Source organism: Indicator indicator, chromosome 13 (assembly GCF_027791375.1).
Source record: "Indicator indicator isolate 239-I01 chromosome 13, UM_Iind_1.1, whole genome shotgun sequence".
Classification (NCBI taxonomy): Eukaryota; Metazoa; Chordata; class Aves; order Piciformes; family Indicatoridae; genus Indicator; species Indicator indicator.
Genome location: NC_072022.1, coordinates 18,968,404 through 18,981,592, shown reverse-complemented (window position 1 = coordinate 18,981,592; position 13,189 = coordinate 18,968,404). Strand labels below are relative to the sequence as shown.

The 13,189-nt window shown below is 55.6% G+C and overlaps 1 protein-coding gene across 2 annotated transcripts; it reads left to right on the top strand.

Annotated features, from left to right (window-relative positions):
• Positions 1-6,324: 6,324 nt before the first annotated feature.
• SLC51A (solute carrier family 51 subunit alpha) lies at positions 6,325-11,887 on the top strand. 2 transcript variants are annotated; one of them, XM_054386094.1, is made up of 10 exons: positions 6,325-6,386; positions 8,755-8,851; positions 9,670-9,764; positions 10,137-10,291; positions 10,384-10,457; positions 10,536-10,694; positions 10,824-10,935; positions 11,028-11,174; positions 11,347-11,452; positions 11,562-11,887. In XM_054386094.1, the coding sequence occupies exons 2-10, from the start codon at positions 8,790-8,792 to the stop codon at positions 11,696-11,698; spliced, it is 1,047 nt and encodes a 348-aa protein (XP_054242069.1). In that variant the 5' UTR covers positions 6,325-6,386; positions 8,755-8,789; the 3' UTR covers positions 11,699-11,887. The 2 variants fall into 2 exon arrangements, with proteins under 2 accessions (XP_054242069.1, XP_054242068.1); XM_054386093.1 differs by lacking the exons at positions 6,325-6,386; positions 8,755-8,851 and adding an exon at positions 9,437-9,471.
• Positions 11,888-13,189: the final 1,302 nt, after the last annotated feature.

Sequence of the window (13,189 nt, the reverse complement as noted above, 5' to 3'; positions counted from 1 at the left end):
CCTGTGGCAGGCAGCCAGGGCTGGTGGAGATCTAACAGGAGCTGTTGTTGACCTGGAGCCTTGAGTGGTGTGGGGTCAGCCTGGCCGAGCTCCTGCTATCTCAGTGGCTGCACTGTGGGACTGTGCTGCTTGTCCTTGCTCTGATAGCAGCTCTGCCCGGTGAGCCTGGCTGCTTTTATCTGGCGGCCAGGGCGGCTGTGGCTGCGGCAGGGGGGCTGCGGGGCTGGGGGCCTGGGTGAGCGTACAAACAAGCTCAGGATGTGAGCACAATAGCAAAGGGAAAAGCAGGGGGATGCAGCACGACTGCCCTGGGGCACATCAAAGGTCTGTCTGGCTCTGCATCTCCGCAAAAAGCCCATGTGTTTGGTGGCTATCCACGGACCTATCCCCTGCACTGCAGCATCACAAGTGGCATAGAGTTTGTGTGGTGGGAAGTGGAAAGGGAGAATACAGCAGCAGATAGAGAGAGGACAAAAGCAGGAGCTAGAACACAGCCCTGAGGATCTCTGCCTCTAGATCATGGCCCTTGCTGGTCTGTATCTGGAGCACAGCACATAGCCCTTCTCTGTTGTCCTTCAGTGCAACTCCAGGTAGGCATTTCAGGTCATTTTGCATAGTCCTTTGTGTGCAATTTCGCAAACACTTTTCTTGAATCAGCAGTTGCCACAGCTGGGGGATGTTGGGGTTTTTCCTTTCCAGACTCGGTGGTTTGAATCCTAGAAAGTGAGCAATGCCATCCAGTATTTGTGGTGTTTCACTTGAGAAGATTGTGTAACCAGAAGGAAAGTGACTGTTACAAAACAGCCTTGGAAAGACAAGCTCAAAAGATGGATGGAGCCATGAAAGGACATCAAGATATGATGAGAGGGGTCTGCTTTGTGGCATCCTGTAGTAACTGCTGTACTTCTCTAGCAGGGCCAGTCCTGAAAAAGTCCCTCTCTCCTCACTCCTGGAGGACATAAGAAGGGGCTGGAAAGCCCAGGAAAGTTTTGCCTCTGATTTGCTCTGCAGTGTGTGCACATCCTGCTGCCTTTGGGTAAAGGACAGCCAGAGCCTGCTCAGTGGGAACCACCCTCCACGATAAGGACACATGTTGACTCAGGAGATTAGACCTGTCCACCACTATATGCTTTTATAAAGTGTGTTTATTGCCAAAAGAGTAGCCCAAAGGACAAAAGAAAAAAAACAAAACAAAAAACAAAACAAAAGCAACATAAAGAAGAAGCCGGCACCCTGTGCAGCACTTCAGGGAAAAAGTGTCCCCTGAAGGGCTGGATGAGGGATGCTGCTCTCAGGGAAGTGATTGTACCTTGCAGGCACTTGGCCCTGGGCACCTGGGAGCAGCAGGCTAAGGCAATGCTTCTGTGGGTTTTTGATTGCAGGGCTCTGCTTGCCTCCTTGCATTTTTTGCTTTTGAAACCATTGTCAGGGTAATTAAACACTCCCAGGCAGGAGCCTTTTGCAAGGCTTTGTCCTGTCACCTGCTGTAAATGCCTTGTTTTAGGGCCGATTAATCTCTCACAGCAATATCCAAAGGCGAGGAGGGGGCTTTAATTGGGGTGGGATTAACACAGCAGGGCTCAGCGGGGAGAGCTGGAGCTTTCTCCCTACCTGCTAATTGCCCCTTATCTGAGCTGGCAGTGGCTGGGACACCTGCCCCTGGCTGCCTGCATGCCAGCTTTGTGCCATGGGGCCCAGGCGATGCCATGTGCCTTGTGTGCTAATTGGCAGAGTGGAGGCTGAGATGTGGTGCTCAAACCAGGGGAGCTTGGTATGGCTCCAGCAGTCAGAGGGCTGGGGATGCTTTTGAAACTCAAGTGCCTGGCACAGCCCTGCTGGGCTCATGCTTTTCCCTTGGGCTCTTGTGCCATCCCAGGGGCTGAGATGAAACCCATGGGCTGGAGCTGGTAGGCAGCCCCTGTCCCCAGGCACAGGCAGGCAGCAGGCACAGTTGGTTTAAATGTGAGCCAGGGCATTTTTTTCCCCAGGGCACGTGAAACAGCTCAGTGCCTCAAGGGCAAATCTGGGAGATGTGTGCCTGGAGAAGGGCTATGACTTTCCCAGCTCTTGGGAAAAAAGAGGTAAGCAGCCCCACACCTCTGCTAAATTGCTGGCCTTCCCATCCATGCTGGCCTGCCCTGCGCCAGCCTGGGCTGCAACAGCCTCCCATGTCCCCTTCCAAGGGATGAGGTGCCAAAAGCAAATGTCCATGGTGGGTTGAGCAGAGGCACAAGTTTGCCCATCCTTGCCTTCTTTCAGCAGGTGTCCTTTGGGATGCTCACATGGCAGGGCTGGACCCCTGCTAGGTGGGAAAAGCTCACTTTATGCTAGGGAAAAAAACCCAGTCAGTTTGTACTTTTGTCTTGATGTGGCCTGAAAGTCAAAGTCTTTCCTGCTGCTCAAAATATCTCTGGTCAATCCAATGGAAACAACCTCTCCTTCCTCTTTCCCTACTTCCCCAGTGAAAAGTGGGCTGGTATGTGCTCTTACCTCCTGACTTTTAGAATCATAGAATCATTTTGGTTGGAAAAAACCTCTGAGATCATCAAGTCCGACTTCTCCCACCACCACCATCCCCACTAAACCATGTCTCAAACCATGTCTACAGGTTTTCTGAACACCTCCAGGGATGGCGACTCCACCACCTCTCTGAGCAGCTTGTTCCAATGCCTGACCACTCTTTCAGTAAAGAATTTTTTTCCTAATATCCAATCTAAACCTCCCCTGGTAAGAACTGAGGCCATTTCCTCTCATCCTATCACTGCTTGGGAGAGACTGTATCCCACCTCACTACATTCTCCTTTCAGGGCTCGTAAAGGAAGGCTCAGCAGGCTCTGTTTCCAGCACCAGCCTCTCTTCTAGCTCTGCTTGCCTCACTCTATTCACAAGAACTGCCCCCGGGGATGCTGAGCTCCCTGTGCTGGTATAGGTACCCTCCCTGGCTCCATCCTAGTTTGAGTGCAGCTGAGGGTTTTGTTGGGTGTGATCAGCCCTTTCTGGAGGAAGCACCTTTTTTTGCCTGTGCACATCCCAGCACTTTTTACAGCTTCCTCCAGATGTGAATTTGGAAGTTTTATTACCTCATGACGCAAAAGGGGCAAAGGGGCATGTGGCAATGAGACCTACAAGAGAGGCTTGGCCTGGGCTGAGCTTTGCTTTGCTGCCAGTGAGCAAGACCTGGTGATGCTGGGCCCCACAATCCTTTGCCTCAGCTCCCTGCACCCAGTTGGGTGTTGTAAGATACTGTGGTCACAGGATTAGACTCCAGACAGGTGGACAAAACCACAGGCACCCACTCATCTTTGTCTCGAGTATGGGCACAGACATGCACATGGACATCCACTTCTACACCCCTATCCCCACGTGTACCTGACATGGGCACCCACGTGTGTGCCCACACCTCTCTGGGCGTATCCACCCCCTCCCGCCCCGCTGCCTGCTGCCTGCCAAAGCAAGAGGGAGCAGGCAGCAGGGCAGGAGTACTTGCCTGGCTCCCTGGTGTGGATCTGGCACCAGTGGAGGCGACAGGCAAGGAAGGGAGGTGTCCTCTCTGGTTCCAACTAAGCTGTGCTCAGGATGCTTTCCACCTCCCACCTGCGACGTGAGGCAGCATCGCTCAGGGACAGCCTTGTCCTGATGAAGAAGATCCACTGAGGGCTGAGAACTTTCCCCCTGTGAGTGAGACTGATCCATGGCCGTTGTGGGTGTCTCCATGGGGTGGCCAAAGCTGGTGGCTGTGTGTTGCAGAGCTGGGAGGGCTCAGGGCCATCAGGGAAGCAGCACCCCCTTCTATAAATACACTGTGTCTCTGCTGGCTCTCTGGGAAAATATTTGTCTGTCTGAGGCAGGGCTTTTTAAAAGCTTCAGAATTTTCACCTGCAAGCTTCTTTCAGGAAACAGACAAGTATGAAAATAAACTCCAGACCAAAGCAAACACCCTCAGCCCACACCAAGTGCGTTTTAACCTCATTCTCAAAAAAAGTAAATGTTTAGGTGGCCGTGGCATAAAAAAGACCTCTGTTTTTCAAAGAAGGTGCCTTTTCATTCAGAGGTTGGCAGCAGCTCAGTCTTTTGCCGGGCCACCCGCTGGAAATGCAGCCCTTGCCTTACAGCAGCCTCATGCTTCTTTGCATCTGAAGCCTTGGAGCAGGGAAGAAGTGGCGCCTGAGGGTGTTGACTGCCTTATTTCCTCAGGATCCCCCCAAGCCAGGTTGGGGACCGCCGACTGTTTGTTCTTCCCCTTTGAAGGAGACAAAGCTCTCGCCACACCAAGCCCCATGGTTTGGGGCTTGGTTGCTTTCTCTCCGGCCAAGTGCGGCACCGTCGGACGTGGGGCTGCTGGGAGGAAAAGCAAACAGAAAGGAGGCCAGAAGGGCTGGACAGAAGAAGGGGCTGTTATCGGGTGCCCCATCTGTGAGGTTCTGTTCAAAGGGGAGAAGAAGGCTAGAGCCATCAAAGCTTGTTCGATGGCTTCAGTCCAGATGAGAAGGGTTTCATTCAGCTTCTGCTGGGCTTCTTCCTGCTTACAGTGGGCTCTCCTTCCTCCCACACCAGGGACAAGACTCACCATCCTCCTCCTCTGTTTGCAAGACAGACCCTCAGAGTGAGAGTAATGGGATGCTGGGCATTGCAAGGGGCAGCACCTTGTGTGGGCATCTCCTTTGGGACTAGAGGGACCCTTGGGCAGGAGTCTCCTGGGAGCACTGGTTTGGAGGCGTGATTGAGGTTACTACTCAGGCGATAAGTAAGCCTGTAAGGATGAGCTCTTCCACTCTTGAGGGCACACCCAGCCCAGCTCACTGCAGCTGATGTACACTCTCTAGGATCCTATGCAGTACATAGGTATAGAGGTGTATGTTGTATATGGCTTTTCCATGAACATCTATGGTTGTACACAGTCTCAGCAGTTTGGGGAAGAAGCAGTTTGCTGACATAAATTGCAGCTGGGCCTATGGGGGTCTGCAAGCAGGTTCCCCGGGGGTTACCCCTCTGGGTGCTCTGGGACTGATGTGGTGATGCCCCTGGGTTGTGCCAACATCTCACTTCTCTTTCCAGCCTGGCCCTCTGGCATGGGAGTATGGTCAAGGTGGCAGAATCCATGGTGACACCCAGACCTACCTGGGGTGGGGGCAGGAGGGTCCCTGGCGGTGTCACCAGGACTTTGTGAAGAGCCTGGCCCTGTGACCACAGCCGGGCAGTGTTTCTGAGAACTGGGGTTGGTGTGGAGCAGAGTATGGGAAGGATTTTGCTCACACACCCTCTGCACCACTTCTGCCTCCCAAGAGGGCGAGGGAGAGGATGATGAGACATCTGGGGGCTGGCATTTCCATGAAGCAGCATGCAAAATTCCCCAGCTCTCCCTTGCACTCCAGCCCAGGGGGACATGGGTGACACAGCCCTTGCTGGGGGGGACACCATCAGTATGCTGCATGCCTCCAGCCTTGCCCTGCCATTGCTGGCTAATGGCCACTCCCATCAGTGTGTCCCATTGCCTGTGGCTGGGCAGGAGGCTCAGGGCTGGTGTCTCTGGCAGGAGTGATTCTTACCCCCGTGTGCTGGAAGAAAGGGGATTTTCCCTTCTTCCTCAGCCCAGGAGAAGAGGCTGAGGCCAGCAGGACTACTCTGTTGAGTTCCTCTGAGGCCTGCGTTTCTCATGGTGACCTTGAGGCAGACTGGAGGCAGCCAACTGTATTTGAGGGCAGTGTGTCCCCAAGTGAAATGCCAGTGTGGTCTATAAATAACACCTGGCATAAGTCTGACCCTGGGCATCAGAGCAATTGGAAGCTGAGCTCTCTCTGCCCTTCTGTCACAGGGCTCTTGCTCCAGTTTACAGATGGGGAAACTGAGGCACTGTGGGCTCCTTGACCCTGCCTCATAGCGAGCCCATGACGTAGCCCTGTGGTTTTGCAAGGCACTGGGAGGTGTTTTCTAGTGGCAGAGGGATTGCTCTCCACTGGGAAGGGAGGATTTGAGGGGGGCTACTTCTTTGCCAAGGGATTCACATCTTGTGCCACCACAGCTGAGCTCTCGGGAGACCCATGGAGCCTTCTCCTACCCAGAGAAAGGGGATCTGCAGGCACCTGATGTCTCACACCCCTGCAGCAGCTCCCCTCACTTGCTGGTCCCTCCCTACCATATCTCCCAGGGACAGCAGCTCCCACCCCACCTGCTGCCTCCCAGGGCAATCGGTGGGGAGCACACAGGCTTTATCTGCAGGCCAGCCATGGGCAGGGCTCCCTCACATCCCTATCAGCAGGGTGGCTCCAGGCCTGGAGCTAGCCCCATCTCTGCCACTCTGGAGCCAGGGCTGATGCCTTTGCCATGGCCCCACACTGACTGTTGCAGGGGGATCACTGAGGGGCCCAGGACCTCTCTCCAGCCTGGTGGTGAGCATGGCATTGCCAGATTTGCATGGGTACAGCTGAGGCTGTTGGGCTGGGTAGTTGTGGAAGGGCATGTGAAGGTGGATGGTGGCAGTAGCCTTGTGTGGCTGCCAGCAGGACCTGACTCTCCCATTCACTTCTACCAAACTCTCAGCAGTGGTTTCTTCACTGGGGCCAAGCTTGTGGGGGCTGGAGGGGGCCAGAGCCCTGGGAAAGGCTTTCCTGTCCTTTTCACAAGTCTGGTTGACCTCGGTGTTTTATTTGTTTCTCTTAAGTCACACCCTCCCTACTGCTTTCAGCAGCTCGTGGGGGGTTCTGCAGGGACACCGACAGGGCAGCAATGCTGCCTCTCTGTCCCCTAAACGCTTGGCGTTGGGGGTATCAGCGTCATCTGTGGCCATACAGAGCATGGGCATCTGTATTATCAGGTGCCTATGGAGTGTGGTTTCGCCTAGTGGTGGGAGCCAGGCACCTACCCATTGCTCTCAGAGTGCTGGTACTGCCTGGCACCAGGGACCAGGCAGAGCAAGGTATGTCCCTTGAGAAAGGGAATGTCCTGGCTACTCCATCCTCCTGAGCAGGGTCCATCCCTCTGTGTCCTGGGACAGCAGTTCTGGGGGAAAATATGTTTTGGCCTCCTGTCAGTTCCTACAAGGGCTCTGAATAAGGATTTTCCTTCCCTGCCATGTTCTGGTCATGGGGAAGCTGGTGAAGGTTTTCTGGGAGCCCACTGTACCACCTGGAGTTGGTCCCTCTGGCCATAACCACAGGGAATTAGAGACGGGTGGAAAATTGTCTGAAAATCCATGCAAATATTTGCATTTTGAGTACTTTTCCAAGTATTGGGGAATGCTGACAGTGCAGCAGCGTAGGTGATGCAGGCACACTGAGAGAGTCCACTTGGCTTATTATTTTTGGGCAGGATTTCAATAGTCAGACTTTATTTTAATATAAAAAAGCTAACCAAGCAAAGGACAGCACTGCCACTGGCCCCCCTGCCAAAACTTGGGGCAAAACAGCCATCCTGGTGCCAAGGGGGGCATCAGCCTTCAAACCATCCCTGCCCTGGGTTGGTGAGTGTGTGGCTTCCATCTTGGTGCTCCATTTTCCTTGTCTGATGAGGGATTTTTAACAGGGAAGGGACTCCCCATGCCTGGTGCTGCTCTGCCCTGGAGCACTGTGGGGGTCTGTGGGTGAGGTTGAGGTTGAGGCTTGCCCACAGCCTTGCATGGCCTCCTTGCCCTGCTCATGGCAGGGGATGCTAACCCTCCCCGGCTCCTGCCTGCCCTGCCAGCTGTTGGCTATGGCAGTAGCCTGGAGAAGGGTGACTGGGGCAGAAGGGTGGCCACAGACCTGGTAGCTGCAAGATGTCCCATCCCAAGCATGGACAGAGGCTGGAATTAGGAGAGGAGGTGAGGGAACCCTGTGCTGCCCCATTCCACTGCATTTCCTCTCTCCACATTCATCCCTGCCAGCTCCTGGGGCAGGCCAGGGCAAGCAAGTCACAGGCATGTCCTGTCCTGTCAGTGCAGGGAGGGCTTGGGCTGTGGGCTGCAGGGGTGAGAGCCTTCTGAGTCCCCTGGGGCCAGCTCTGGGGTGGTGACTCCCAGACCCACAGTGCGCTGTCCACAGCAGGAGGGTGCAATGGATGTGTCCTGGCCCCACACGAGGTGGGATGGGGTGGGCTTGGGTATAGTGATGCTGGAGGATGAAGAGATGGATGAAGAGGTGGACAAAGAGGTGGATGCAGCTCTGTTGTAGGAGCTGATGGGAGAAAGGTGGAGAGTGTGAAGCAAGCCTTGGGTTGCTCAGCTTCAAGGGCTGTGGCAGCTGTGGAGAAGAGGATGCAGGTCCAGACCATTTGAGCTGGTGAATGCTTGGCTCTAATGTCTCAAAGACACTGGCATGCAACAGCTGCTCTGCTGCCCTGTGTTCCGGGGATGGGGCTCAGGTCATGGCTTAAAACCAGCCAGCTTAGGCATATGAGGGTGCTGAAAGGAAGAGGGATAAGAAGTTCCTTGGTGGGATGGGCAGCTGCAGGGTCCTGGCCTCTGCAGGACAGATGGCATCCTGTTCCCACTGCAGCCACAGGTAACAGATCCCCCTAGTTCATTCCCATGGCAACCACACCATCCCCCTCCTCCCTGGCAACTGCAGCATGCTACCTCTGCCCTGACCCCCACTCTTCATCCCATTCCCATGACAGCTGCAGTACCCTGCTCCCATGGCAGGGTGCAGAGGACCCATATAGGGTGCTGGTGTCACTCAGGCTCTATCAGGAGCCCACTGCAACAGGGGCAAAACCTGGTTGCTTGAAGGCCCCTGGGGACACAGTACAAAACAGTGCTCGTTTTCGTTGGGGTGCTGGAAGGACACCAGGAGCCACAGGCACCGCTGGGACCCGTGATGCTGCGATCCACCTACAACGACCACACACTGCTTCCTGTGCCTAAGACCCCAGCTCCTCGGTTAGTATGTCCCCTCCAGCCCGCTGCCCCCTTTCCCGTCCTGGGCTCTGCTTTTGTCCGAGCCCGGGGTGCTGAGCACTGGGCCCGCCCTGCCCTCTAGCGTCACTAAGAGAGCTGCTGGGACCTGAGCAAACTGCTTGCATGGCCCTCAGTGTAGTCGTGCAGGGTCTGGTAGGCTTCCCACAGCCCCGCTGCATCACCTCCCACCCGGCCAGCGCTGCTGAAGGGACGTGAGGATGCGTCCATGGCACTACAGGGACCTCGGGCACCACAAGCCCATCTTCGGGTCGGCCCAGGGGGTGCGTAGGCAGCGTCACCCCAGCACAGGTGCCCTGCTCTCCGAGGCTCGGGGCAGCGCAGGCGCGGGTGCCAGCAGCCTCTCCCAGCACCTCGGGTCGATAACCGGGTGGGCAAGACAGCAGCGGGAAAGGGAGGGGAGTGCTGGAGCCTGCTGGTTAAACTGGAACGAGGCGCGGCGGCCTCCTTGCAGTCCCTGCCCTGGGGACTCTGACCCCGTGGGCCGGCGAGGGGAGTGCTGAGCAGCCCTGCAGCCTCTGGGACGGAGCTGAGGAGAGGCAGAGCAGGATGGACCCCACCATAGAGCTAGCAGATGACCCCAGGTGGGTGATCGGGTACTCCCATGCTGCTTTGCAGCCAGACAAATCCAACCTTTTGGAGCAGGATTTTGGGTTATTCCTTCTGTAAGGAAGGGAGACGTTTAGAGGTGAGGCAAGACAGCCGGGGGACCCTGCGGACCCCGTGGGGCTGGGTGTCCCCACGGCGCTGTCAGCCCTGCGCACCGCTGCCTTTCTCCGCAGGTTCTCCCGCCCGTTGGTGGAGATGCTGATCAGGAACTTCAGCGTGCCGGCAGCGTGCTTCTCCCTGCCGCCCACCTCCCGGCAGCTGCTGCACCGTAGGTGGGGGGACTGGGTAGCGGGGGGACCCTCCTCTTGCCACTGGTGGGAGCAGGACAGGGATGAAGGATGTAGGGTGGCTGTAGTGGGTGCAGGGAGGGAGCAACCCCGAGGAAAGGGGGAGGCAGCAGGGTGCTGCTTGAGTCTCAGCCTCCCACCACATAGCCTGGCCTGTAGGGATGGGGACAGGTGACATAGAACATCGGAGCAGAGGGGGAGAAGCATCAGCTCTGGCATGACCAGACATGTTGAGGATAGGGCAAGAGGCTTCCCAAGCCTGTGTAGTGGTGGGTCAGGTGGCAGCTCCCTGCCGTGGTGGCCCCAGAGGGCAGAGGACCAGATGGAGCTGGCTTCTTACCCCTCCCTTGCAGAGCTGGACCTGGCACAGCTCGCCATCCTGGGCCTTGCCACCATCATGACCCTGCTGTCAGTTGTGATCTACGTGGAAGAGGCTTTCTATCTCACACGCAAGATCCGCTGCCCCATCAAGATGAAGACCCTCTGCTGGACTAGCTCAGCCCCTGCAGTGAGCATCACCCTAAGGGCCCAGGGCCACCCAAGGGGTGCCAGCCCACAGGGTGGGGGAGCGTCAGTGTGCCAAGTTTGTGTCTTCCCCAGGTTGTGTCTGTGGTCAGCTGCTTTGGGCTGTGGATCCCACGCTCCATGATGGTGGTGGAGATGGCTACCACAGGGTCAGTATCACCTACCCAGAGGCAGGGGCACTGGGGAGCCCCTCCTCTTCCCTCTTACTTCCACCTCCTCCTCCCTAGGTATTTTGCTGTCTGCTTCTACCTCATGATGCTGGTCATGGTGGAGGGCTTTGGGGGAAAGGAGGCAGTGCTCAGCACCCTGAAGGATGTGCCCATGGTGATTAGTACTGGCCCCTGCTGCTGCTGTTGCCCCTGCCTGCCCCCAATCACTATGAGCAGGTAAGGAAGAGCCAGGTTAAACCCCCTGCTCCTGAGGAAGGCTTTCACACCCTGCTTCTGCTGGGGATGGAAGAGAAGGCCCTGAGCTTAGGAACCTCAGGGTGATACTGATCATTCTTGCTGTACCAGGAGAAAACTTCGACTGATGATGCTGGGGACAATCCAGTACCCCTTCTTTAAGGCAGCTGCTGTCTTCCTGGGGCTGATCCTGGCTGCTGATGGGAACTACAACCCTGCTGATGTGAGTGCCAGGGCATGGGGATGGGCAGGATGAAGTTCTTGCCTTGCACAGCAGCTTGGTCAGCCCAGGTGTGTTTTCTGTGTCCCCTCCAGATCTCAGCAGAAAGCGTGGCCCTCTGGATCAACACTCTGACTGGTGCTTCCACCCTCTTCGGGCTGTGGGCTCTGGGCATCCTCTTCCGGCAGGCCCGGCTGCACCTGCGTGAGCAGAACATGAGTGCCAAGTTCTTCTCCTTCCAGGTGAGCCCCTGTTCTGCCTGGCTACCCCTTAGGTGAGGGGCTCCTCCAGCACAAACAAGATGAGAGGGTGACGGGGCAGGAGCCAGGTGTGGTTGCAGGAGAGTGGGGAAGACAAAGGGTAGGAGCCTGGCAACACCACACCCCCCACCACCTTGAGTGTTGATGGTTGCAGATCCTCCTTGTCCTGACGGCACTGCAGCCTGCCATCTTCAGCGTCCTGGCCAACAACGGCAACATTGCCTGCTCACCACCCTTCTCCTCCAAGGCCAGGTCACAACGTAAGTCGGGAAGCAGGGGAGCAGCATCAGGTGCTCCCCGATGATCATCTCCATTGCATGGCAGGGAGTGGGGAATGGATGTGGTGGTTGAAGGCTTCTCCTCTTCCAGAGATGAACATGCAACTGTTGATCCCACAAACATTCATCTTGGTAGTGGTGACACGGATGTACTACCGCAAGCAAGATGATAAGCCAGGCTACCAGCCTGTCAGCTTCGTGCCCACAGTCACTGATGGCAAGGTGTGAGCAGGAGTGAGCAACTGGGGAGCCAAGGGCAGAGTGAAGTGAGGGCCTGGTCAACTGTCTCCTCTTCTGGCCCTGGGGAGCTGCCAGCAGGAGAGCAGTCAGAGGAGGAAAGAGCATCTCAGTGTGGGGTGAGAGGGTCTGAAACCTGAAAGCCACAAGCCAAAGTGATTTACAAAGCCTAGGGGGCTCTTATCTGGCATTGAATAAAGATAAATTTGTACTTGAGTCTTGTGTGAGTGACTGGGCTCTGATTGTCACCTGCCCAGGATGACTGGGAGATGACTTCATGCAGGGGGAGGAAGATGAAGACCAGACCGGCACAGCCATGGAATGGAGCCATCCACAACACTGACTTCTGGGTGCTGCTGGCTGGGGCCTGACAGCCAAGGCAATGCCAGGGCAGCGGCCCTTTCTCTCAAGATCTCTGGATAGGTCTTGCCCATCCCTGCTCCACATCCTTCACAGCAGTGGTTGCTCCCAAGAGCACAGGACTGTCCACACCTGCCAGCCTGGGGCCAGGTAAAGCAAGGAGCCTTGAAGCACCATAACACAATTGGTTAATGCTCCCTTATTGGGAAAACTCCCCAAGTTTCCTGTACCACGAGGAGGGGAGAAAACGGACATAGAGCTTTTTGCAGAGGGCTGTGATCAAAGGGCAATTGCTGAGCCAGAAGATGCACTGGTGATTCATTACGAGATAGCCACATTTGACAGACTCCTGGCAACAGCACATGGCTTTCTAGGCACCAGCAGAAGCACAGGTGCCCAGTGATCTCATGGCTTTGCCAAGAAGCAACACCCAAGCAAGCAGCAAAATACGGGATTCATCCCCCCTACATCAGACTACCAGACCCTGCTTACCTCCAGCAGGCAGCAAACCCACACCTTTACACCAGAGAGCCCTTAGCAATGTGAAATCCACCCTGAGGGCAGAGGGCAAGGCACAGGCGTCAGTCCCACCAAGGTCACTGCTACTGCCAAGTGTTACTTGCTGCTCCAGCACTTACCTGCCTCTGGTTACAAGAACTGTGCCACACAATAAAGTCCCAACTCTCTATAAAATGCACAAAATCATGTCAGTGCAGATGTGTGCTAGGATTTTCTCAAGAGATTAATGAGCTTTTGTACTGCTCTAAACAATACGATGATTACATGCCACAGTCTTTATGCCTTGCTTTTACCAGCATCCTTGGCACATTTCAGCTTTGCTCTGCTGCTGCTGTTCTTTGCCATCAGAAAATCCTCTCCTAGGGCCTGCAGCCTCACACCCTAGACCTATAGAAGAATGGAGTAAAGGGCTACTGCAGGAGTTGACATCTCTGGATTTGGCAGCATCAAACTCCACACATTCTTCAATGCATGCTAGTAACGGTTTCTTTTTCCACTCTTTGTGCTTGATTCAATCATGTCTCTTTTGGATGCTTCTTCTGTCGAGTGCATGATGGGTTAGGGGTGTGCAGGACTGCCTTGAAGCAGCAGCATTGGGTACAT